At 42.0% G+C, this 24860-nt stretch overlaps 1 protein-coding gene across 6 annotated transcripts in view; it reads right to left on the bottom strand.

The window, feature by feature from the left end:
* dennd5b (DENN/MADD domain containing 5B) overlaps positions 1-24860 on the bottom strand; it is a 275753-nt gene that overhangs the window by 39989 nt on the left and 210904 nt on the right. For 3 of the 6 annotated variants that reach the window (XM_073058989.1, XM_073058990.1, XM_073058993.1), the window contains 4 exons: positions 24177-24408; positions 15008-15158; positions 8610-8703; positions 4368-4478 (listed from right to left, as the gene is read on the bottom strand). In XM_073058989.1, coding sequence (XP_072915090.1) covers positions 4368-4478; positions 8610-8703; positions 15008-15158; positions 24177-24408 — 588 coding nt within the window. The remainder of the gene's footprint in view (positions 1-4367; positions 4479-8609; positions 8704-15007; positions 15159-24176; positions 24409-24860) is intronic. The other 3 variants (XM_073058991.1, XM_073058994.1, XM_073058995.1) reach the window with 1 other exon arrangement.

Raw genomic sequence — 24860 nt, 5'->3', positions numbered from 1 at the left:
GAGAAATGGCATTCCGTAGTAGGATACAAACGTGTGCTTGGAGAGGGTAGTGTAGTTAGAAGGGTACCATGCAAAGTACCACATAATCCATTACTGCCTCCATATAGGGGGATGTTTCTAGTGGTTGTGTCATATTCTTGGGCTTAACAGATAATAGATTATTTCTCATTCACTGCAAATCTCCATCTCACCAACTTCCCAATGATAATGCTCTCCTTCCCCTTTCACAGATCATGTAACTCTCAATATTCATCCAAACGCATTTTCCTTGTTCCTCAAAAGTTACTCACTCCTTCTTTTCCCCTTATGATAAATTGGACGAAGCATGGAGTTGCCTCTAAGTAACACCACTCTTGTGTTTTAGACCCAAGCAACCATGGATGAATGCAACTGGGCATTTTCGGATGCGGCAAAACTACAGCACAGCAATGTGCATATTTATATCACCTTCCACACCGTAAAATGAGCCCATACTTCTCAGATGAATAATCGGACAAAATATTATGCTAAGTGTAGCAAGGAGGTCATGAAGTTACACAGCATGGAAGCGGGTTTGTTGGCCCAATTGGTCTATGCTAACCGAGACACCTTAATAAGCTAGTCCCATTTGCTCACATTTGGCCCATATCCCTCAAAGCACATGTACTGGAATTCGGTGGGTCAAGCAGTCAATCTGTGATGGCAAAAGGTGAAGGCTAATTTCTGGATCAAGATCTTGCAAGAAGACTGAGAGGGAAGAGAGAAGATTGCTGGGATATAATAAAGATGGTGAGGTATTAGTATAGGTTACCTAAAACTTTATAGAAGTCGGATGAATGAAAGAGGTTTAGGAAAGGAATTTGGGATCTATATAGATGAAGGTCCAAGCTCTAATAGTGAGTCAAAAAATCATGGGTGCACATATAGCCAGAAATGGAGGAACACATGAGCATTAAATAACTGGGCACCTGGAGGAGGTCATATTGAGAGAAAGGATAAGGCCATCATTAAGGATTATAAATTTGACCTATTGCTCTACTGGGAGCCAATTATAGATTGACAAGGGGGGGACTAGAACAGGGATGTGGTGAGATCCCTGATGCTCTACTGAATGGACTCCTATCTGATTTAACACAAGTGGCTTCTTTCAGCATGCTATGTAGAACACCATCCGATCAAGTTCTAAGAGTCTTTAATGTTGTAATGGACAGCGATCTATTTGACTTTGAAATAAGAGTGTCTGATATTCCATTTCCTAGGACACAGCAAGTGGAGATTCATGCGAAAGGAGGATGTTGGAGCAATACAGAACAAGGGGAAGTATAGTACTGCAAGTGCAAGACATCTCAAATGACAGTAAGAGTCTGGGTTCCTGGGGACACTGGCACCAATAACCACTGCAGTTGTTTGAGCAGTGTCTAAAATAGCCTAAAGATTTTGTTTAACCTTCTCAAAGAGGTGATGTAATTTGTAAGGGAAATTTGGAATGTGTTTATTGATGCAGTTTATATATCTGTAGAGCAGAACGGATTTGATGGTCTGCGTATCTATTCCTGACCATTCACGTACTTTGAAAAATATTCGCAGGCAGATGGATCACACCCACCACTGGGTAAAGCCAGAAAAGAATGGAACAATGCCGGAGAGCAGGTAGCCATTTGGTCCCTTCCTCTTGTGACAGTGCTCTGTTGGAGCTGGTAATTAGCCACTCACCCATTCTTTCCTCTCTGATAACTAAACTTCTTTATGTACCAAGGTAGCTGACATTAAAAGGGCAACAACAGGGTGATATAGTTGGCCTTTTGTGTTAAGGCAAGACCCTGTCTCCCCCTTGAGTAAGACTGAAAGATTCCACAGCACTATTCCTTGAAGAACAGCATTGACTGATCAGAAATCTGATGGTGGAGCTGTTCCTAAGAGCTCCTGTCCTGGCCAATACTTGATGAATTAAAACAGGCTACCTGGTTATTACCACTGTTGGTTTATGAGATATGACTACCAGTTTTGTACATAACAGCAGGAGCTATATTTCAAAACTATTTAATTAGCTTTAAGGAACTATGGGATGCCCTGAGGTCATGAAGGGTTGCATATTAATAACAAGGACTTTCTATATTTGTAGTCCCTGCTGATTTACTTGAGAATTCCACTGATCAGCAAAGTTTTTGTGCTGGACCCCAAACATTCCAGTGGAGAGAAGTGACCAAAACACGGATGTATGGCACTTGCAAAAAGGTGATCTAAGCTGCAGTGTTTCAGTTGCAGCACGCTGATTGTTGTGATGACAGTATTGATTTTATTAATGGCATACCACAGCTGGTTACATGTTTGCAGCAATTATTTGGTGTCACAGAACAGCAAGGAGCAAAGGAGAGTGACTTGTGGCAAGCTACTGTTTGAGGCAAGTTCCCTCCACAACCCTGCATACCTATCCATTGAAGATTTGATTCATTCAGCCAACACAGCCCGGGTCACCACCTGCTGCAGAAGAAAGGCTTCCTCAAGTTGTCTCTACTCTGTTAAGGTGCTGGCTAACAGCCCATCTGTCACTTGATGCCTGATTTATTCTATAAAAGACACCCTAGAGTTTAACACTTTACCAGCCTTCTCTGTTCCAGAGAGAACAAATCAGCTTCTTTATGCAACTGCTGTAACCCCTCCTCTCTAGCAGGTTGTACTTCTTACACTGAATTCATAAGTGTACACACACGAGAACACTGGCGTGCACATACATGTTCCCTAGGCTGTGTTGGGTAGAGCGGCATTAATGCTGACATCATTCATGGTGAGGTTTGCATGCAAATTGGTGATATATAATGACACACCTTAGCAAAGAATTGACAGTTATGAGGGAAAGCAAATTCTATGAGAGGGAAAGGGGTGAGAGAGAAGAATATTTTGGGAATAGAAAATAGTGAGGAAGGAAAGGTGTGAAAATACCCTGCAAACTCACTGTTAATGACTGATCATAGACCCTGCAATATCTTCAAATAACCCAAGCATTCAACAACAGTTTCTGTTCCCTCACCGACAAATTTTTCATTTATTGGCCTTCGTAATTTCACATAAATTAGATTTCATTCATTGGTTAGCACATCTTTATAGAAATCAAGCATCAAATCAAAGCTGGTGAAATTCCTCAGCAGCCTTCAACAAAATCACAGTGGTGTAAAGTCAGACAGCGGAGGATGGGGTGGTGATGATTGAAGGTTCATGTCCAATCTCACAAAACTACCTTATGTGTGTTGCAATGAGAATGCAGGACTGGGTAAAGACTCAAGTGGGTTACAACAGTGCGGTGACCAACCATCATAACAGATCAAGTGCATAGAGTAAGCAACAATTCTCATTAATGACAACCTGGAGATGCTGCCAAATCAGGTGCCTGCATGTTTCATGCATTGTGGCCAGCTTCCAGTGTGGTAATTAATAAACGTACCTCTTGCAAACAGACGGGACTCAAGTTGCTTCTGTCCCTGTCCTACACAAAGTGTTGGGCAGTTTCATGCCAGCTCTGACTGGCCCTGATACAAAATCCCAGTAGTTGGTACAAATTTAGCATAATCACTTCAAGATGCCTAGAGTGGTTAAAAGGAACCTAAAGCTGGCCATGTGATGAGTTAAGGTGGAGGGGACAGAACGCTTTTCTGAATCAGACATGTTTCCTTGATATCTGACACCAGCATGATACTAGGACTGGAGGGGTATGTACTGAGGAAGGACACACAAATACCTCGTTTTTCCTCAAGCTGAGAAAACTGGGGCATCAAAAATGATGAAAGAGTTTGACAGATGTGGAGAAGATATTTCTTTTTGCAAATGAATCATAGTGAGAAGGGGGTATATTCTTAAATTAGGAGCTAAGCAACTCAGGAATGGAGTCAGAAAACAATTTTCAATTCATTTGGCAGTAATTTGGGGCTGACTTCCACAAAACCTGCACGCTTCCTGAGACAAACCGGAGCTTTTGATATTGAGATCGATAGATTTACATTGGGTAGGCAGATAAAGAAGTCAGCAGCAAAGTTGGGAAATGTTGTACTTCATGGTAAACAATGATCCAATGGAATGATGAAGGCCCAAGATTTACTTTCAATCCCTCTGTTTCTATGGATACTGGGCCTAGTGTGCTGGAGACTCTTAATACTGATATTCCTTTCTTCAGTGAAGGAACATATTTTAAAAACAAGTGCTCTGAGGGCTTTGTGGAAAATGCTAAGAGAGATTTCTAACCTACCTGGAGGAAATAATGGTTAATGTTTCCAGGTTAGTTCTTCAGGTGCAAGCCCTACTTCAGTGAGACAAACATATTGAACTTGCAAATCAAAGCTGTGAAAGGTTAGAGCCTCTCACCGTGCTGCCTTGCACAGAGATCAAGCACAACGTACCAGAGAGCACTCAGAGAAGGATTTTTTGGGAGGTCGTACGGTGGGGGGTGGAGCTTGGTCCCATTCCCAGAATGCCATAGAGTTGTGGCAGACGAGAAGCCCCTCCACTGGCTAAAGACAACCGGTGGCAAGAGCACAAGGGAGAACAGATTGCAGAATGAGTGTGCGCAGGAGAAAGGAGAACACAGAATGTGAAAGGGGAGGAACAACAGAAACAAGAAGAAACAAAATAAGTTGAGAACAATTAATCCAAGTCTCTGAATATCAATAATTTATTTTGATGAAAGATAATTGCTCTGAAGCAGTGGAGATAGTTTCAATCAAACTGGCCTTTAGAAAGCAGGCAATACGTTGTACAGACAGACCCTGGGCAACAGGGTTCTGTTTCTGAGAACTGTTAAGTAACCTGAATTGTTCATGTGTTGAAAAAGAATATGGGAGAGAATTACAGAGACTCTGGTGATGGGAGAGCGAGCAGGCACGGAAAGAGCAGCCGCCAGCGGACCTCAATGACCCAGTGAGTGTGCTTAGTGTTCCCAGCTCTGCTCAGCTCCACCCAGCCCTCAGTTGTTGTAGTTTGGGAGAGGGACTGGGGAGAGGCCTAGTTCCCCACATGGTGGGACATGCCTGTCACCCTTCAGCAACTGGAAAATTCATCCCCATCTATCCCACTGATCTCCCACAAACACTTGTTCATATGTATAGGTGGTCCATTAAGTAGGGTGTTTGTAACCTGGGAAGACACAACATGCACAGTTTCACTGTCTACAAATCCAATGCTGTACAAACGTGGGGCAAAGATTATCTATGGATGCAGTCCCATAGGACAAAGGGTCCAAGAACCTAATCTCCACCCTGGTGCACTGCATAGACAGAATCTCACTAGCACAAAGCACCTAATAACCTGTTGATGCATGCTTCATTAACATCAGCCTGTTGTGTTGTTAGTTTAATAGCAAATTGGGCCCAATTAGCATCACGGGGAGATATCATGACCACTGAGAATTGAATGGGAGTATTTAAAGTCATTTCACAACCTGCTAATTACAGAACAACACACACAAAATGCTGGAGGAACTCAGCAGGCTGGGCAGCATCTATAGAAAAAGAATACAATTGGCATTTCAGGCCGAGATCCTTCAGCAATTACGGAGCAGACCTATTTACAGTCACTGCTAGTTACCCCTCCAAACAGATGTGCATGGGTTCAAACATCGAGTGAATCAAGTGAATTATGGTCTTAAGTTCTTGATTGGCCATGGCATCAAAGGTTATGGGGAGAAGGCTGGGAAATGGGGTTGAGGGGGAGAAAAAAAAAGGATCAGCCATGATTAAATGGTGGAGCAGACTGACGGGCCAAATGGCCTAACTCTGCTCCTATGTCTTATGGAATCTCAAGGTAGTATATGGTGACATACATATACTTTGATAATAAAATTACTTTGAACTTTGAACCTTAAAAGAAATCAGTCATGATTGGACCAAGGAATGGAGACAGCTGCAGAGATAAGTCTTCCTGCCACGAGGACATGTCTGGGCTGTAGCAACTAATGACCTCCGATGAGCATGTGTATCTATTGTCAGTCTCGACAATGGGTTAACTCACAGGGCTGATCTGATGTTCATTGGGTCTCTGGATTAACCTAAGCATTCATTTCTGGACACTATTCTTCAAGAAGATTCATTTTAATGATATGAGTAGGGGTTTAGAGAAGATTTTTAAAAAAAATTTCTTTATGTGTTGACAGTCTGGAAATGCCAGTATTTATTCTCCATTCCTAATTCCCCTGAACTAATGAGTCAATATAGTGAACTACATTGGTGGGCCTAGAGTTACCCAGAGGCTTGAGTAAGTAAAAATGAAAGCTTTCCTTCCCTGAGGGAAGTTAGTGAACCAAATGGGTTTTTATAACAATCCCACAGCTCTGTGGCTACCTGTTAGTGAGTGTAACTGTATTTTTTTAAATTCCAAAGTTTTACTTAATTACTTCTTTTTAAGTCCCAATTCCCATGGTGGGATTTGAATTCATATCTCCACATCAATGGCCCTGAACTCCTCTTGTTATCCACCAACTTAATCTTCTCAGGACAAAGGTTTAAACATAGTCCAAGTGAGGTGATTACAATTAAATTATCTTATGGGATAAACATGGCCAATTAAACAAAATGTGCGAAATACTCAACAGGTCAGAGAGAAAATCAGAGTGAACATTACAGGTCAACAAACTCTCAGTTCTACTGAAAAATTACTAACCTGGCACATAAACTTTGTTTCTCTCTCCATAAATAATACCTCATGTGCTGAGCATTTTGCTTTTATGTTCCAGGACCTGCAGCATTTTACATTAGCTTATAAACTATTCCTTTGCTGACAAGTCCAAACAAGCAGAAGTAATCATAATTTTAGAGCTTGGGCAGCCTAAGGATGAAGTCAGGAACTTCATGTGGAATTCTGAGAGCAGCTTCTAAGAGAAAGTGCAGCAGAGATATATGGGGCAGATTTGTGCTCTAACTATAATGAAAGCTACACAAACTAAGTTTGTATTGTTTGGAAGTTAGAATGTTTATGTGCATTTTGAGTTATTCAGTTTCTGACATCTGTTAAACACGGAAACTGTAGGGCACAGACTAAAAACAATCAGAACCAGATCTTTCAGGAGCAATGTAAGGAAGCAGTTTAATAAGTAAAGGAATGGTAACAATGGAAATTAACACTTGTTCTTAATTTTACATCTGAGCTATTGACTTGGTGTATGAGGAAACATCTGGCAAAGCAGGGCATGGTGCTAGCTGACAGATCAGCTGTGATCTCATCAAACGGTGAAACAAGTTTGAGAGTTCAGTGACCTCTCATGTTCCTTAGTGCCTCTGTTAATAATTATCTCCCAATTTTACTCTTTTGCTACTTTCAAGGAAAAGAAGAAACCAACTAGGTTCTTGTAGTTGTTTTGTTTTAATGTTCCTATTTGGTTCTCAATATTCTCACTTCATTGTAAGTTCAGAGTTAAAGGCCCATATTAACACTCAGCAATCAAGACCATCCTGGACTTTCAAGGTCATCAGCTCTATTGGCACCAAGGACAGACACTATGTGAAGCTCTTTCTCAAACTCTGACACTTAACATTCTGGAGAAGTACTGGGTTGTCAGCTCTCCAGGGACTCTTCAGGAATTCAAAACATTACTGAGTGCACTTAGAGGGGGAAAAAAATCACAAGAGCAGGAAAAACAAAGATGTTGCTTGTTTCAATTTCTATAACTCATTTCTGAGATTTCTATGATGAAAGAGATGGGAAAGCATTCATTAATGTGGAGGAAAGGGGTTAAGCTTGAGGACTGGGGGTTGGCAGAATCATGGGGAGAGCATGATAAAGAACAGAAAGGGCCTATCTTTCTTGTAGTAATTAACAGCAGATCAAGTCAATGAGGAACTGATTGCATTTGTGCTAGTTGTCTGAGAGGCAATATGATTAATGGCTAGTTTGGCACTCTGATCAATGAGGAACCAATTGTATAGGTGCTAATGTTGTGAAAATTGCAGAAACAATGTCTGGAGACTGGCTGACCTGGTGTGATTAGATTTACTTTATAAATTTGAATTGTAACCTTGCGTTGGCAGAGATGTTTGTGGAACGGTTCCCTAAGAATTCACAAAATAAATGCAGTAACTAGCTTTGAGGTCTTTACCTACTTTGTGCTTGATCAGTACTAAATTCTCTAAAAATTAGACTCATGGTTGGCTATTTCTTTCCCCACATATACCACCTGACCAACACGAAATTTTCAGCATTGTCTGTTTTTATTTCAAAATTCCTCTGGAAACAGAGGGCCCTAGTGTCAGAATAAGGGATCAGCTGTTCAGGAAAGGGACGAGAAGAGACTTTTTTCCACCCTGAAGGAAGTGAAACTTTGCAATTATCTACCCAGGAGGGCAGTGCAGGCTCAGTTGTTGAGCAGGATGGACAAATTTTATAGATATCAAGGCAGTCAAGTGATCTGATTTAATGCAAGAAAATGACACTGTGGCAAAATACAGCCTTGATCTTATTATTTAATGAAGCAAAATGCCCCACTCCTGTTCCTATTCTTGAAGTTCTTAATTTACTTTGGATGACAACTATCACAGAGCGAGGAAGGCTGAATAATAGTTATGAAAGGAAGAGCTGGGAAGATCTCACAAACTGGGAATATTTGGGGTAGGTGCAAGTTGTGAATGGTTAGAGGATTTGGGATCATCCTGTACCTCTCTCAAGTCATTGTCCAGTGCCAGATGCTCTGAATGCTGTCGAAGACGATCCTTCCTCCGCTGTGCTGTGGCGCCTCGATTTGCCCATCGACTGTGGGATTAAGACAAGTGGAAGAGACCGTGTTAATGCTTGGAGCATTGACTTAGATCATGGCTTACGTAAAGCATCAGTTGTAGCTCAACAGGTGGCCATTCCTCCACCCAGAAGGAACAAATCAGGGAACTTGATGGGATATTTCACACTTGCCCGGAGGAGTGCAGCTCCAATGACTCTCAAGCAGTATTGGACTCAGTTCAAGATATCACAGACACATCTCTCCCCACCACTGGTAATATCTACACGAGGCATGACCTCAAGGGGTCAACATCTGTCACCAAAGATCCCCACCATCCAGGCCATGCCAACTACCCACAGCTGACATTGGGCACAAGGTACAGAAGTCTGAAGTCCCACACTACCAGGTTCAAGAACACTTACTTCCCTTGAACCATTGGTTCTTGAATTAACCTGCACAACTCTAATCACATATTACCATTTAGCATGACAACAAGCTTTGTTTTCTTTTCATTTGATTTATTCTTGTAAAAATTATATATAATTTATGATTTTACCATGCCACTTAGTGAAATACTTTACAGCACACCAGCTATAAGATCAGGGTTCAATTCCCACCACCGTCTGTAAGCTTGTACATCTCCCTCTGACCAAGTGGGTCTTCTTTGGGTGCACATTGCAAAGACGTGTGTGTTAGGGTTAGTAAGTTATGGACATGCAATGTTGGCACCAGAAGAGTAGCAACACTTACAGTCTTGTTCCAGCACAACTCTGATGCAAGCAACACATCTCACTCTTATGTTTCGATCAACGTGTGACAAATAAAACGAATCTTATCTCTCTTGTCTTTTCCTTGTGATTGTCGTGTATCTGGTACCATGTGCCTGTGATGCTGCTGCAAGTTAGCTTTTCTTTCATTGCACTTGTGCACTTGATAGCTTTTGACTTTCAACTTTGACTTTGACTGAAGCTCAAATCCACAATCCACAGCAACGCAGGTCATGTTTCTGGCACCCGATCCACTACCTTGAACATACACCTATCCACTATCCAAAACATACACCTATCCAGTACCCTAAACATATACCTATCGGTTACCCTAAAATACACCTATCCACTAACCTAAAAATACACCTATCCACTACCCTAAACACACACCTATCCACTACCCTAAATATACATGCCCTCTGCCAATGGACACAGTTATTGCAGGGTACACTACCTGCAGTTACTCATGAAAGCAACTCTGATGGCAATACTCAAATCCATGACCTTTAAGGCCAGGTGAGAATAACAATACCAGATTGTAGGCTTCCCTGCAAATTGTACACCATGCCATCCTGAAACACACCTCCATTCCTTCAAAGTCACTGGATCCAAATTCTGAAACTCCGTCCCCAATAGCACTGTGGGAGCACCAATACAAGAACCACTGCAGTGCTTGAAGGAAGCTCAGAAGAAGCCACTGAAGAGCAACTATTGCTAGCTTTGCTAATCATGATCAGATCATAAAAAAATTAATTAAAAAATTGCGACATTTGGCTGTGAGCAAATATCACAGCCCACAAACATGAGCACACGTTCAGGCCTGTGTAACACTGTATCAGGTACAAAACTGTCAGAAGAAATAGAGTCAAAGTTGTACTTTGATCCATTAGAATTGACCAAGATGGACACAAACCTCCCCACCATCAAGGACATCTTCAAGAGGCGATACCTCGAGAAGGTGACATCCATCACTAAGGACCCTCGTCATCTGGAATGTGCCCATTTCTCATTACTACCATCAGAAAGGAGGTACAGGAGTTTGATGAGTCACAGTCATCAGTTTAGGAACAGTTTCTCCCCCTCCACATTCAGATTTCTGAATGGCCCATGAACACAACCTTGGTATTTCTTTTTTGGCATTATTTATTTTTATACTTTATAGATTTTTAGGGCTTTGCACTGTACTGCTGCTATGAAACAACAAATTTCACATCATATGTCAGTGATAATAAATCTGATTTTGATTCACCACGTCCATGATAACCTTTATTGCCCAAACCTGATGTGCTGCTGGTATTAAAGCTAGCTTGACGAAGTCACTGGCAAGACTGTGGAAGTTGTCAGGATGGAAATTTCTCATTTGTTAGTCATGGCACTCAGCACATCGAGTGCCAGCTCGTCATCTGCCTTTGGCGGTATGTAAACCGCAGCCAGTTTCATGACAGAGAACACTCAAAGTTAAGTAGAATGGTCAAAGCTTAATTGTTAGACGTTCCAGGTCGCGTAAACAAGTGTGAAACAAGACTGCTACATCTGAGCACCAACATGAGTTTATCTTGAAGCAGACACCACCACAACTGCCCACTCCTGATGCCACTGTCCAGTCCATCTGCTGGATTGAGAACCTTTTGGGATGGAGCGCGGTGACTGGAATATGGGGGAGGGGGAGGGCGGTGGGGACAGCCATGTCTCAGTGAAACAGAGAACAAAGCAATCACTTATTTCTCTTCGGTATAGCGATCTTTGCCCTCAGGTTCTCTATCTTGCTCTCTAATGGCTTTATGGCTGTACATAGGCCAGAAGGATGCTTGTGAGAGGTAGTCATATCTCCGCTGCTTCAATTTGGCCTGAAGCCCCCACCCTAAGTGACTCACTTCCTGGAGCGATGGCAGCCAGCTAGGTGCTGTACCTACATTTCTGAGAGCCAAGTTTGCCAAGTCCTATCAGCTCATGAGGGGATTGTAAGATCACTTGTACATTTAGACAATTCAAAAGTTTGTTTCTTAAAGGGAAATTACAGGTAACAGTTCAGAAGATGTATATCATGTACGTTTGTAGTTCTATCACTGGCGCCATTTTATTTTAGTGGACAAGAAAATCTCCACCGATACAAAGCACTGCATAAATTAACAACTCTGTTTCAGGATCAGAAACATTGATAACTTTTGCTGGTGAAGTTCACTTCTAGAGATTCATCCATCACTTTGAATGAGATAATTAGGTACTAGAGAACACTAAGATCACATTAACATCAAACCATTCCGAACTTCAAGTTAAGAAAGTGGCACTTTGGTTCATTGTGACATTGGCTGGTTGTCGATATTAGATGTTTTGCAGCTCCAGGATTAGTCTTGCTCAGGAAGACTGCCACCCGGCACTGGACCATCAAGAGAATGGAAAAGCATCAAACACGCACATTTCCAGCATGGCCCAAACAGGCTCAGCCAAGTTGCCAGAGGACATTCCCAGGATCAGAAGCCTCAGTGTATATGTGATATACATATACAGCACTGGAGGAGACCAACTGGCTCATGGGGTCCATGCTGGCTTGCAGGAGACTAATCCTGTAAGTCCCACTACTTAGTTTCTTGTACCCTTGCAAGTCACTCAGAAATACCCTTCACCTTCCTGGTATTTCTTTCTACCATTAACCGACACAGCAGCCAGTTAACCTATCAACGCGCCTTTGGGAGGAAAGCAAAGCTACTATTTTGGTCACAGCTATAAACTAGAAGCTAAAACTTTCACTGATGTCCCATGAGTACTTTGATCCTCAAATCTCTTCTGCCGTTCCAGTTGAGGTGTCAGCTGACCTCTATCCTAGGTCTCGTCGACTGCCCCTTCTCCGTGTTGTGTTGATCCCTAACAAAACGCTTAAAAAGTCACCTGACCTCCCAGAATCTACAGCCTTCAGAAGAACAGACACTCAGTGAACTCTTTATTAAGTACATCTGTACTCCTGCTTGTTAATGCAAATATCTAAGGTGGCAGCAACTCTGCATAAAAGCAAGCAGACGTGGTCAAGAGGTCAGTTATTCAGACCAAACATCAGAACGGGGAAAAAGTGTGATCTAAGCGACTTTGATTGTTGGTGCCAGATGGAGTGGTTTGAGTATCTCAGAAACTGCTGATCTCCTCAGATTTTCACACATAACAGTCTCTAGAGTTTACAGAGAACGGTGTAAAAAAACAAAACAACATCTAGTGAGTGACAGTTATGTGGGCCGAAATGCCTTGCTAGTGAGAGAGGTCAGAGGAGAATGGCCAGTTCAAGCTGGCAGGAAGGCGACAGCAGCCTCAAATAACTGCACGTTACAACAGCGGTGTGCAGAAAAGCATTTCCCAATGCACAGCACGTTGAACTTTGAAATGGATGGTCTACAACAGCAGCAGATCACACTGGGTTCCACTCCTGTACTTAATAATGTAGCCACTGAGTGTATTCTTGATTTCCATCAGCCTTGTGTGAAAACATACCTATTGATTTCTTTCCTTGATGGCTAGCATTAATTTAAGGCTACATCCACACTACACCGATAAATCCGTAACCGAAGCTTTTTCTCTTCGTTTTTACCCTCCATCTACACTAAAATGGCATTTTCGTCCCCTGCGAAACCAGAGCTTTTCAGAAATACTTTTCATTGATTTCATTCACGCTATTTCATTGATTTTTTGAACGCAACCTAACAATTTCAGAACAGACGGCAACAAGACTGAAGCCAGAAGAGTTAGAGATGTACTCACCAAATACTTTGACCCATAACTTACTGAATAAATAAGTATACTCACTTTGCCCTGTTTTCTGTCCTTGCTCGTATGAAGTTAGTTTATCTATTTATGCAAGTACTTCTCTGACAATAGATGTGTAACAGCCTAATGTAACATCATATGGAAATACAAGATAACACTGATGCAGACATGTTTTATACATTTAACAAGGTGCTTTATTAATGCAACAGAGTTAGTCAGTTTTTCAATGTTCGTCATCAGCCAGGTCATACTGTCCGTGAACTCCCCGTCGGTTGCCTCCGTACGCTCCAGTATGTTATCTTTTTACTTTTAAGTTCTCCTGCGTGAAAGCCAACAGCTGTCCGTCGTTTTAAGGTTTTCTAGTCTGTAACTACACAAACGCGCACTTTTATGACGAGATTCGACACTAAACATGTCGCTTTTTTCCCGTCGATGTGTCCTGCGCATGCCCAGCAGGAGGAGATTCGCCGAAATCTCCGTTTCAATGTGGATAGAGATATCTTCAAAAACGCATAGTGTGGATGCCTATCATTTTTAAGCGAAACTGGTGTTTTCAAAATTATCCGGTCTAGTGTGGATGTAGCCTAAGACTGCATTGCTTTGCTCTGGATTTGGATTTCTGAAGGAGTTTCCTTGCATTTACCCACTGAGCAGTATTCACACTTTGGATGTCTTAACATTAGCACCTTCAGATGCTTTAAACTTAAGTTTGAATAGATCAGGGTTCTCCACCTCTATAATTTGCATCACTCCAACCCATCACTTCCAGTGGATGTGTGACTGCTTCCCCAACACCAATGTCTCCTATCTCAGGTGTTCTACCTAAAAACATAGAAGTGCAGATAGCGTTTGCCAAAAGCCTTCCTTGGCCACTTCCTCAGGTTCATTGAACAGTTCAAATGTTGCTTTGGAGAGAAGTAACCACACAAAATAAATCAAGACTCAACAAAGCAGGAAGTAATTGTGGACAGGAAAACAGTTGGTGTTTCTGGTCTGGGATCCTTCATCAGAACTGGGAAAGAGAGACAAGTTGACAGAGAAGGTGGGGTTGGGGGTGTGGCTGGAGAAAAGGGAATTCTTCTGATAGGCTGAGAATGTAATGTTATCATTTATGGAGCTGTCTGCTGTAACGAGCATGTCTTACAGCCTGGCCGTATGCCACACAATACACAGACAGACGCTTTGTCTGACTTTAAAATGCTCCGTAGCTGTCACCTTTTCCCCTCCACCCTAAAACTAACTTAATTTTTCTTTCTCTGACCTGAGGTGTTTCTCTTCCCACAGATGCTGCCTGGCCTGTTGGGTTATCCCACATTTGCTAACTTCCAATCTGCAGCATTGCACTTTTTTTTGATTTTCAAAAAGTATATTCTTCTCCCCCCCCCCCCCCCGCCCTTTGTCTCAAACTATACACAATAAACTACAGTTACAGTAAGGAAACCTCCACCCTGCCTCTCCCCACCCTTCCAAAGAATATTCCATGCAGCTCTTACTAATTGATGATGTACAGATATCTCCTATGTACAAAATTCCAGTGACCTTTAGGCAATGGTAATAAGATCAGTGTGCATGAACATAGCAGATGTTAAGGGAAGTTCTAGTATAAGGCTGTAGCACTGTTTCAACCTGTAGCTGTTCCCTATTAAGGATGCATTAAGCAATAGGCATGGGCACCTAAGAAGTAATTCCACTTGGTTAGGATGCCCAATGAGCTTGAATTGCCCGCTAACATGACAAAGGAACCATCATACAAAGGGAAAGAGGAGAGAAGGGTGCTAATTCAGGGTGGAAAGGTGTTTTCTAAAGGTGATGCTATACTCACTTGTTGTTGCTTGGCCCTGTTGCCAGAACATCCGCCTGGAGTTTGGGGAAGAATCCTTGCTCGTACTTGCCCTGTCCGATCTTCATATCTAGCAGGTGTGGGTGGATAGCAGTGTGATCGATCTTCACCAGGCGCTGCTCAATGGCCTGAGCTGTGTGGCACAGTCACCAGGAACAGAAAATTAGTCAAAAGTCTTTCAGGAAAGTACAGAAGAAGAGAAATAAAATCTAACATGTAGGGTGAAGATTAAATAACAATTAGAGTGATAATAAAGTTTCCGAAAGCAAATAAAAACAGATGTCAGAAATTGGAACAGAAAACACTGGAAACACTCAGCATTTCAGACAGCATCTGTGAAGAGAGTAATAGAAATGTTTCATCAGAAACAGTGTTTTTCACAGATGCTGCCTGACCTACTTACTATTTTTAGCAGAACCTGTTTCCAATTTACAAGACAAAGTTTTAACCTACCAAGACTCATTAGATTTTTGGAGAGCTGGGGAAAGAGAATGCCAGTTCTAAGTATGCAGTGTTTTCTCTCTACTATTGTCTGATGCTTCACGGTTATTGCTTGGTGACCACCGTATGAAGGAACATGTGCTTTCCTATTGCCTCTTTTGATTAAAGTCATTAAGAGGTACAGCATAGAAACCAGCCCTTAAGTCCACCTGTTCAAACTAAGCTTTGTACTTCCCTGTATTTGTTCCATAACCCCACATTTGGTTTGTAAATGTGTTATGCAATGGCAATTTAACCACTTGTTGAGATGCTTCTTAAATATTGTGAGAGCCTCTGTATCTAACAGCTCCACAGACAGTGCGTTCCAGATTCCAATCACCCTTTGGATGAAAAAACTTCTCCCTCAGATCACTTTATACTTCCTTCCTCTCATATTGTATCTGTGCCTTCTTGTTTTTAACATCCTCACCATGAGGAGTAAAAGATTGTTACCATCTGCCCCCCTCATCATTTTATCTTCCTCAGATAGACACCCCTCTGCTTCCTCTGCTCCAGGGACAACATATCCCATCTATCCAATCTCTCCTTATAACTGAGATGCTCCCATGCAGGCAACACCCTAGTGAATCTCCTCTGCACCCTCTCTGTACCATTATATCCTTACTATTGTGTCGCCACTAGAACTGTAACAATACTCTAGGGTGGCTTAATCAAAGTTTAATTAAGTTATAACAAGAAGTCCCAGTTGATGTAAATTCTGTACCACATCTGATGAAAGCAAGGATCCCATAAGCCTTCTTCAACACCCTGTCTACCAGTGCAGCCAGTTTCAAGAATCTTGGAACTTCTGTCTCAAGGTCCTTCTATTCCTCAACACTCCTAGGTCCATACGATTTAATGTGTATGTCCGCATTATTTGACCTTCCAAAATGCTTCACTTTGTAATAAAAATAACCTGCAGATCTCAACACTTGTTGAGGATCTATATTATTTTCAGCCCTTTCTTTGATGTTTGATGCTATTAAGAAAGCAAGGAGACCTGTGTGGACTGGACAAACTCTTTAGAAGGGCTACCTAAACCAAATCACAGCTGCTGAATGTAAAGTTATCTTAATGCCATTCACTTTTTTTCTCCCCAGCTTATGCTCGGTTATTGGAAATCTGAGTGATGTTATAACAAAGAAGACAGGTGCCAACAGGATCAGTATCACAAACAGTGCAGTAAGTCATATTCAGTAAGATGTAGCCAATCTTTTGGCTGATTACGTTCATTTCTGGATCACAGCTCAGAACCAAGCAGAAGAGTTTAACATACTGGAAGGTCCCAAACAAATCCAAGGGTCTGAGTAAAATGATCTCCATTAGGGCGAGGCTGGGACATAGGAAAATTTTTCTGGGCTCTTGGCCTAGTGATGAGCAATTTGACCTTGATATTTCAGAGCATAGAACAGTACACAGCACAGGCTCTTCCCCTCACAATGTTGTGCTGACCTTCTAATCTACTCCAAGATCAATATAACCATTTCCTCTGACATAGCCCTCCATTTTTCCATCATCCATGTGCCTATTGAAGAGTTTCTTAAATGTCCTTAATGTATTTGCCTCTATCACTACCCCTGGCAGGGTGTTCCAAACACTCACCCTCTTTGTTTAAGAATCTTACGTTTGATCCACAACCCCCTGTACTTTCCTCCAATCACCTTAAAATAATGTCTCCTCGTATTAACCATTTCCTCCCTTGGAAAATGTCTCTGGCTATCTACTCAGTCTAAGCTTGTTACCATCTTGTACACCTCTATCAAGTCACCTCTCATTGTCCTTCGCTCCAAAGGGAAAAAAGTCCTAGCTCACTCAATCTATCCTCATAAAACATGTTCTCTAATCCAGGTAGCAATCTGGTAAATCTCCTCTGCTCTCTCTCTGAAGCTTCCACATTCTTTCTATAATGAGGTGACCAGAACTGAATACAATACTCCAAGTGTGGTCTATATAGAGTTGCAATATTAACCTCGCAACCCTTGAACTCAATGCCCTGACTAATGAAGGTCAACACACCATAGGCCTCCTTAAAAACTCTATCAACTTGCACAGTAACTTTGAGGTATTTGTGGACATGGACCTCAAGGTCCCTCGGTTCTTCCACATTGCTAAGAATTTTGCCATTAACCCTGTATTACCTTAGTCACCCTCAAAACTAAAATTAAATCTCTGCCATGTGACTTATGACATACAATGGAATAAACTCACATTACTTCCTATCAGAATACTCGGGTCTGGGCACTGATCCCATTTGAATCCATAATAATCAATCCTGTGAGCTCACTGGCCTGGGTCTATTTTCCTACGTGCCCACACACAACGTGTTCTAATCACCTTAACTACTTATTAATTAAGCAATTAATGTGTCACCTTGTTGTTACACCCCTGTCATCAAAATGGATGTTAAAAGAAAAGGTTTACTAGTACCCAAGGATTTGGAAGGTCTCTACCTTTTCTCCACTCTTCAACCTCCACTGCCACCTTCTCACTACTACCATCAGAGAGGTGGTACAGGATCCTAAAAATACACACTTAATGTTTCAGGAACAGCTTCTTCCCTTCTACAATTTCTGAATGATCCATAAACCCATAAGCACTATCTCACTACCTTACTCTCTATTTGCACTACATATTGATTTTTATATATTTCTTATTGTAACTTATAGTAATTGTTAAGGTATTGCTGCCACAAAACAACAGATTTCACATTTGCCAGTGATAGTAAACCTGATTCTGATTGATCAGGGCAATAGAAAAATAAAAGGAGATATATTTAACAGTGATTTGCTGGCTTCTACGGAACCAATTCACAATCACACTGCGAAATGGAGGCCATCTCTTCTTCCCTTCTTCTGACACACACACACACACCGTACCCCCCCACCACCACCCCCAAGCCATGCATACTTCTGTGTCCCAAAATCTTCACCTGCAGGGGTGCAGGCTCTTGCACCTGATCACCAACCTACTGCCCAAAGGAACACCACTCAGAGGGGTAAATGATTGAAACTTGTCTTCAGCTCTAAAAGTGAAAAGGAGGGTGGTTGCTTCAAAACCAGCAGGATAGTCTGGTAGTGGATTCATTACTTAGGTTTGATTATGCCCTTTACTTATTACTGGAGAGGATGATGCTATGCATGAATGAGTGAGTAGATCACGGTTGTGCTCCGGAATGCATCAGAACATAGAGGGAGACCCAACAATGCACCCGCAATACACAGAGATTGTAAAGAGGTGAAGTTGGGGCAGGTGGCAGGGAACAATTCACGCTTGAAGGGGTCCCTTGGAAAAACATCACTCTCTAGGAAACCAAGGAAAGGATATTTTCTATGAAGGTATTGGGCAAAGCTTGAGATAACTGAATCCTACTTATTCTGTTCACGATGTCATGCAGAAAACCTCTTGGGAGATTTTACATCTAGCTAACAAAGCCATGAGCCACTTTCTCAATGCTTGACACTGTTCTCACATTTTCTCATTGTGTGTTGGTGCACCTACAATTAATCTGAAATTGACTTTCTTCATACAGGGGCCTTGACTTTGATCCTGTATGGATCTTGCCCTCAAACTGAGGTCCAGCCATGTCCACCTTTCAACAAGAATCCACCATGGAGTGAGTAGCAACTTCCTTCTGGCAAAAGCCAGTTACCACCATGTTCTTAGCTGGGATCGTCAAGCTTAAGCATTGGGGTGGGGGGGGGGGGGGTGCCTGAAACTAGGACCTTCTAATTTGCAAATTATTTTCTTCTGACAGATTTTTAACTAGATAAATGGAAGAGAGGCTTGCAGTACATAATTCTGGATGTGCTTTTTGTTATCAGTGTTGTTAAACAAGGATGTGATTCATGCCATCACCCATGAAATTAGCTGTGAAAAATGTCAGTATAAGCTTATTACATTCTCCATCATCATCCTGGCCTTCTAGGCAAAGCATGTGAGGCTCTGGTGCTTGTATATCAAAGGAGCAGTACCTTCGAGTAAGCCAACTCTCTGAGAATATATAAAAAAAATTGGTATCAAAACCTTCCTTCATAAACATCCCAGGGGTCATCATAATTGGAAAACAACTAACGCCCAGCAGGGTAAAGAGAACAGAACCCGTCCATCAGCAGAAATAGCAATATAACTTTCCACTAACAAGAGGAGCAAATGAAATGCCTTGCCAGCAAATGCAATAAACTATCCACTGATGTTTGGAGCTGTCAGTCACTAAAGCCCAAGATAAAGTATTAGCCCAATATTTCAGGATTTACCAAGATGTTACCTGTGGGAGGACATAAGAAACATTAAGGGCCACACCTCAGAGGCTACACCCCAAGTTGAAGGAGTTATTTTCCCTCATTTCCTGACATAGTTGACAGGTCAGAGGTTAACACTACTCTTCCCCTTTCATTTGATCTGTATTGCCGGTTGCCTTTCTGGGATTGCCCGGCTCCTGATTAGCTTCCTGCCTTAACAATCAATGGGGCTGCTGAGGAATGAATGGGCTGCTTCCAAGCCAGTGAAATCCTTCAGCAGAATTGCCTGGCAAGGAAGACTCCTGACCCTAAAAGTTTTGATGGGGATGCAATGTAAAAGGATGCCAATTCACTTCAGTAGCTTTTGAAATGTAGGAACAGTAGAATCACTGCCTGGACAGCAAGAGATGGAATCTCCATCCCTGTTATGTACCCACCTTACCCAAACCCCTCACAATGCTCTTCATTCAGTGTTATGGCTCCCTGACATGAGAGGTGTAACCTTAGTTTAAATCCGTAGTTGTAGATTTGTTTTTTTCAATATTATAACATTTCTTCAGTGTCTGGGATGAGATTTAAACTCATTCAGAGATAGATACATCAGCATGGCTGACGTTGCAGTATCTGAACTTTTGGACAGAATAAGCAAAACAGTACTTTAACGGAGGTTGCAGATTCAATTCCTTCCTCATTGGCTGATCTCAGCCGAGGGCTGGAAATGGACTCACAATCTATAGGAGGGAAGACCACCCAGATCCTCAGAATATTACCTAGCAACCCTCACAGATGAACAGCATGTAACTTGCTGTGATTGTTAAAGCTGCCTCCCGAGCAGTGGGGAACTCTTCGAGGTGACCTCCCCCTGAAAACTGTGACCAGCTAAAGGGTACGGGCAGTATCTGAGAACTTGGGTAGTTTAAAATGGAGCTTACGATAGCATGGGAAATGAGGCAAGGAACTGGCACATTAACAAACACAGCACTTAAATCAAAATTATTAACTTATCAGAAAGAGCACGAGTTCTTCTTCAAAAATGGGTCCTTAGAGGGAGCGGAATTACAGCAGCATGACCGGGAAACAGAAGAAACAGCACTCTGGTTTATTCCACACAATGGTTACCCTTTAATTATAGCTGCGTTTGCATTAAAGTGCTTTGTTTAATACAGAGCTGCAAGATGTCACAGTTAATTGAACTGCTGCACGCTTCACTGGGACAGCACCACACCGAGTTGGTATTTCAATTTGAAATGGAAATTACTGTTCCACCAAACTACAGGAAACTGGCAAGATTCTTGAACTTTTCAGACCTTTACATTAATTTAATCACTTTGTCTATTTGTCAGCTTACCTTTCTCCTGAAGGACACACTTTTGAAAATCAGTCAAACCCCACAGGTCTTACCAGCAGTTTGCATGTGTTGCTGAGTCTACGTTACCCTGGGGAGACTTCTAGGATCCTGCCCACATACACAGACCGTCGGCAATTGCCAGCTGTGAACTATTTTCACATTATCTCAGCTTATGACACTGAAGCTAAGTATTAGGAAAGGAAAATGGTAAGTTGAATGTTAATATATTGCTGGACACCCAAAGAGAACCAGTCCAGGGGACTCTATCCCAATCACACTCCGGACACAGAGACAGGCTAAAGGACAGGAGCATTTTAAGCCACATTTGCAGTACCACGTGCAGTTATTTTTGGCATGGTGTAGGAAGGACATGGAGGTTTCGGACAGGGTGCAGAAATGGGTCACCAGGATGTTGCCTGGATTGGAGTATATTAGCTCGAACAAGAGACTTTTTTTTCTGGAGCATCAGAGGCTGAGGAACGACCTGATATGATGAGCAGGATAGGTGGGGCGTACAGTCGTTTTCCTAGTGTGGAGGTCAAATACCACAGGGCATTTGTGAGGGGGAACATGAAAGGAAATTTGAGAGGCATGTTTTTTTTTGAACATGGAGAATGGCACTGCCAGGGGAAGTGATAGACATAGATATGATAGTGTTAATGAGAGTGATATGATAATGTTTCAACATTATTTAAAGAGAAACATGAACAGACAGGGAATTGAGGAACACAGATGGTGGGCAGGCAGATGGGAATAGCTACTAAGCATCATGGTCAGTGCAGACATGGTAGCGACGTTCCAGTACCGTAAAAATAATAATGGACTTTCTTAAGAAAAAAGGGCAAGTCCTATTGTTTATATGCATGCATTCATCACATTACTATTAATAAAAGTATTAACTGACATGAATCATTTTAGAAAATCTGCTTAGAATTATTAATATTAATCTTTTCAAAAGACAAATGCAAAATAACAGTATTTCAAAATAGTGTTGTTCTTGTAACTGTTTACTATCCAAATAATGATGTGCACACCAGGTTGGTAAGGATTTCAAAATGTACTATCCAACGTCATGTTTCTCTCAACCAGCAAGAAAGCGGGGTGAGACATTTGCTGTGAAAACATCTCACTATTCTCGAGCTGTAAAAATTCATTTGCTAGTTGATTTGGCAGTAAAGATCATCGTTAAATACCTTTTTATTATGGGTGGGATTTAAAAACCAAGGGGTGAAACTGCATGCCCTGTGCCAACAAAATGTTTGCATGTGCCATCTTGGACATACGTCCAAAGGTTTGCAACCCCTGCCCTGTGGCTTAAATGTTAATTATCAGCAGCAATGTTGCCTGTTAATGTTCTTCCGGAGTAAATATTTCCTTTTATCCTGCATGCATTACACTTCTTCAAATTTCTTGCAGAAGCCTCAGATCCCATTTCCTCTCAAAACATGTTCTCTCACCACCCCACCCAATTCTTCAGAAAGCCCTTTCACCGTGCTGGATTACCCACTCCCTTTTGTGTGCTCTAGATCTGGATTAGCCATTAGTGGAAATTACAGCAATGGAGGATCCCTTCTCATTCCAAGTTCATTCCTTGTACATTCCTGTGTAAATCAGGAGCAAAAACCTTTATAGATGTCTTCCACGTATTGGTCAGAGATCACGTGTAGCTTGTTAACCACCAAATGGCTGAACTGAGGTCAGGTCTTCAACTGAAGATGTTCTCCTCTGGTCTAGATTGTCTAACATTATGTTAGGCAGAGCCCACTGTGCATCAGTAAAAATGCTAACACCTGTATTGATCAACCTTCTGTTCCTGGGGACATGAGGAAATCCCAGGAGGACGTTAACTGTCACACAGAAACAAAGAATACAGTAGCTATTCAGCCTTTTGAACCTATTTTTCCATTGAATATGTACATGCTGAGTTTTCACCTCATTACCACCTTTCTGCTCTTTGCCCATATCCCTTGATCCCTTAAGTGTGCAGAAATCTATCTCCTTGGATAATTATTACATGCCTTGTGCAGGAAGGCACAGAGTCGACTGTACTTCCTAAGAAGGTTGGCGTCATTCAATGTCTGTAGTGAGATGCTGAAGATGTTCTATAGGTCAGTTGTGGAGAGCGCCCTCTTCTTTGTGGTGGCGTGTTGGGGAGGAAGCATTAAGAAGAGGGACGCCTCACGTCTTAATAAGCTGGTAAGGAAGGCGGGCTCTGTCGTGGGCAAAGTACTGGAGAGTTTAACATCGGTAGCTGAGCGAAGGGCGCTGAGTAGGCTACGGTCAATTATGGATAACTCTGAACATCCTCTACATAGCACCATCCAGAGACAGAGAAGCAGTTTCAGCGACAGGTTACTATCGATGCAATGCTCCTCAGACAGGATGAAGAGGTCAATACTCCCCAATGCCATTAGGCTTTACAATTCTACCGCCAGGACTTAAGAACTTTTTAAAAGCTATTATTAATGCTTTTTGAGATGGTGATTTAGATGCATATCATATTTTTTTTTTACTGAGTTAAGTATTGTATGTAATTAGTTCTGCTACAACAAGTGTATGGGACATTGGAAAAAAAGTTGAATTTCCCCATGGGGATGAATAAAGTATCTATCTATCTATCATGACTTCCATCATTTTCTCTGATAAAGAATTCTGCAAGCACATTACCCTCTGAGTGAAAAAGCTTCTTTTCACCTCAACCGGAAATGTTCAATTCCCATATCCTGAGACTGCTACCAAGACACCATCCCCCCCCCCCACCCCCCACCCCATCCAGCTAAGGGAAACAGCCTCCCCGCATTCGGCCTGTCTAGCCCTGTAAGAATTTTGAGTCACATGGATACACTTTGCAGCACAAGAAAATAGTGAACAATATTCAATAATCCCTGCTGATGAAAGCTAGAGCAAAATACAGATATTCTCCAAGGTTAGCAAGACAAATCATCATCACTTAACCTTCAGAGTTCAGTACTGTGAGCCAAGTTACTACTTTGAGATATCCCGCATAAGGCAAAAATCGTACATTGTGCAGAGAGATTATCCTGCCCCATTTGACTCCGGATAGTAAGGATAGATCTGCACTCACCAGCTTCTTTCAAGATGGTACACTTCTGATAATTTGAGGTGCGTATTGTGGGAACGCGAACATTGTAAATCTTCATTTTCTCGATGCGTGAATCAAACACTCTGAGAAGAGGGTCCTTCTCCTCCCACAATGACACAATTTTATTGTCAATGAAAGTGGCAAACATCTGTGTCTCGATGAAGTGGGAGAGGAAAGGGAGGTAGGGCTCTGGCTGGTCAGACAGAAATGAGGCCTAAAATGAAGAAAAAAACCATTACTTATTTTTGAATTCTTATGTACAATGCAAACTAACTTACGTGTAAAATTCTGGAGGAACTCAGCAAGTCAGGCAGCATCTATGGAGGGGAGTAACTCATTGACATTTTGGTCTGAGGCCCTTCATCAGGACTGGAAAAGAAGGAGCCAAATTAAGATGGCGAGGAAGGGAAGGAGTACAAGCTGGCAGGTGATAGGTGAGACCAGGTGAGGGGGAAGGTGGGTGGGTGGGGGAGGGAGATGTACAACTTACTCTCCTCACGGTAGGTTCAGGTTTTTCGAGGAAGTTAAAGATCAGGAGTGTAGGTCAGGAATTGATCAAGAGAACCAACCTAAATGTGCTTTCCAAGGAAATGTTAAAGCTGGGATCCTGCTTTGAGATTGCAGTTTCAGGCGTGGCCAATGATTCAAGAATTACACTGTTGGGTG

This window comes from Hemitrygon akajei, chromosome 10, assembly GCF_048418815.1.
Source record: "Hemitrygon akajei chromosome 10, sHemAka1.3, whole genome shotgun sequence".
NCBI classification, from domain to species: Eukaryota; Metazoa; Chordata; class Chondrichthyes; order Myliobatiformes; family Dasyatidae; genus Hemitrygon; species Hemitrygon akajei.
This window is presented reverse-complemented; position numbering and strand designations above follow the sequence as displayed.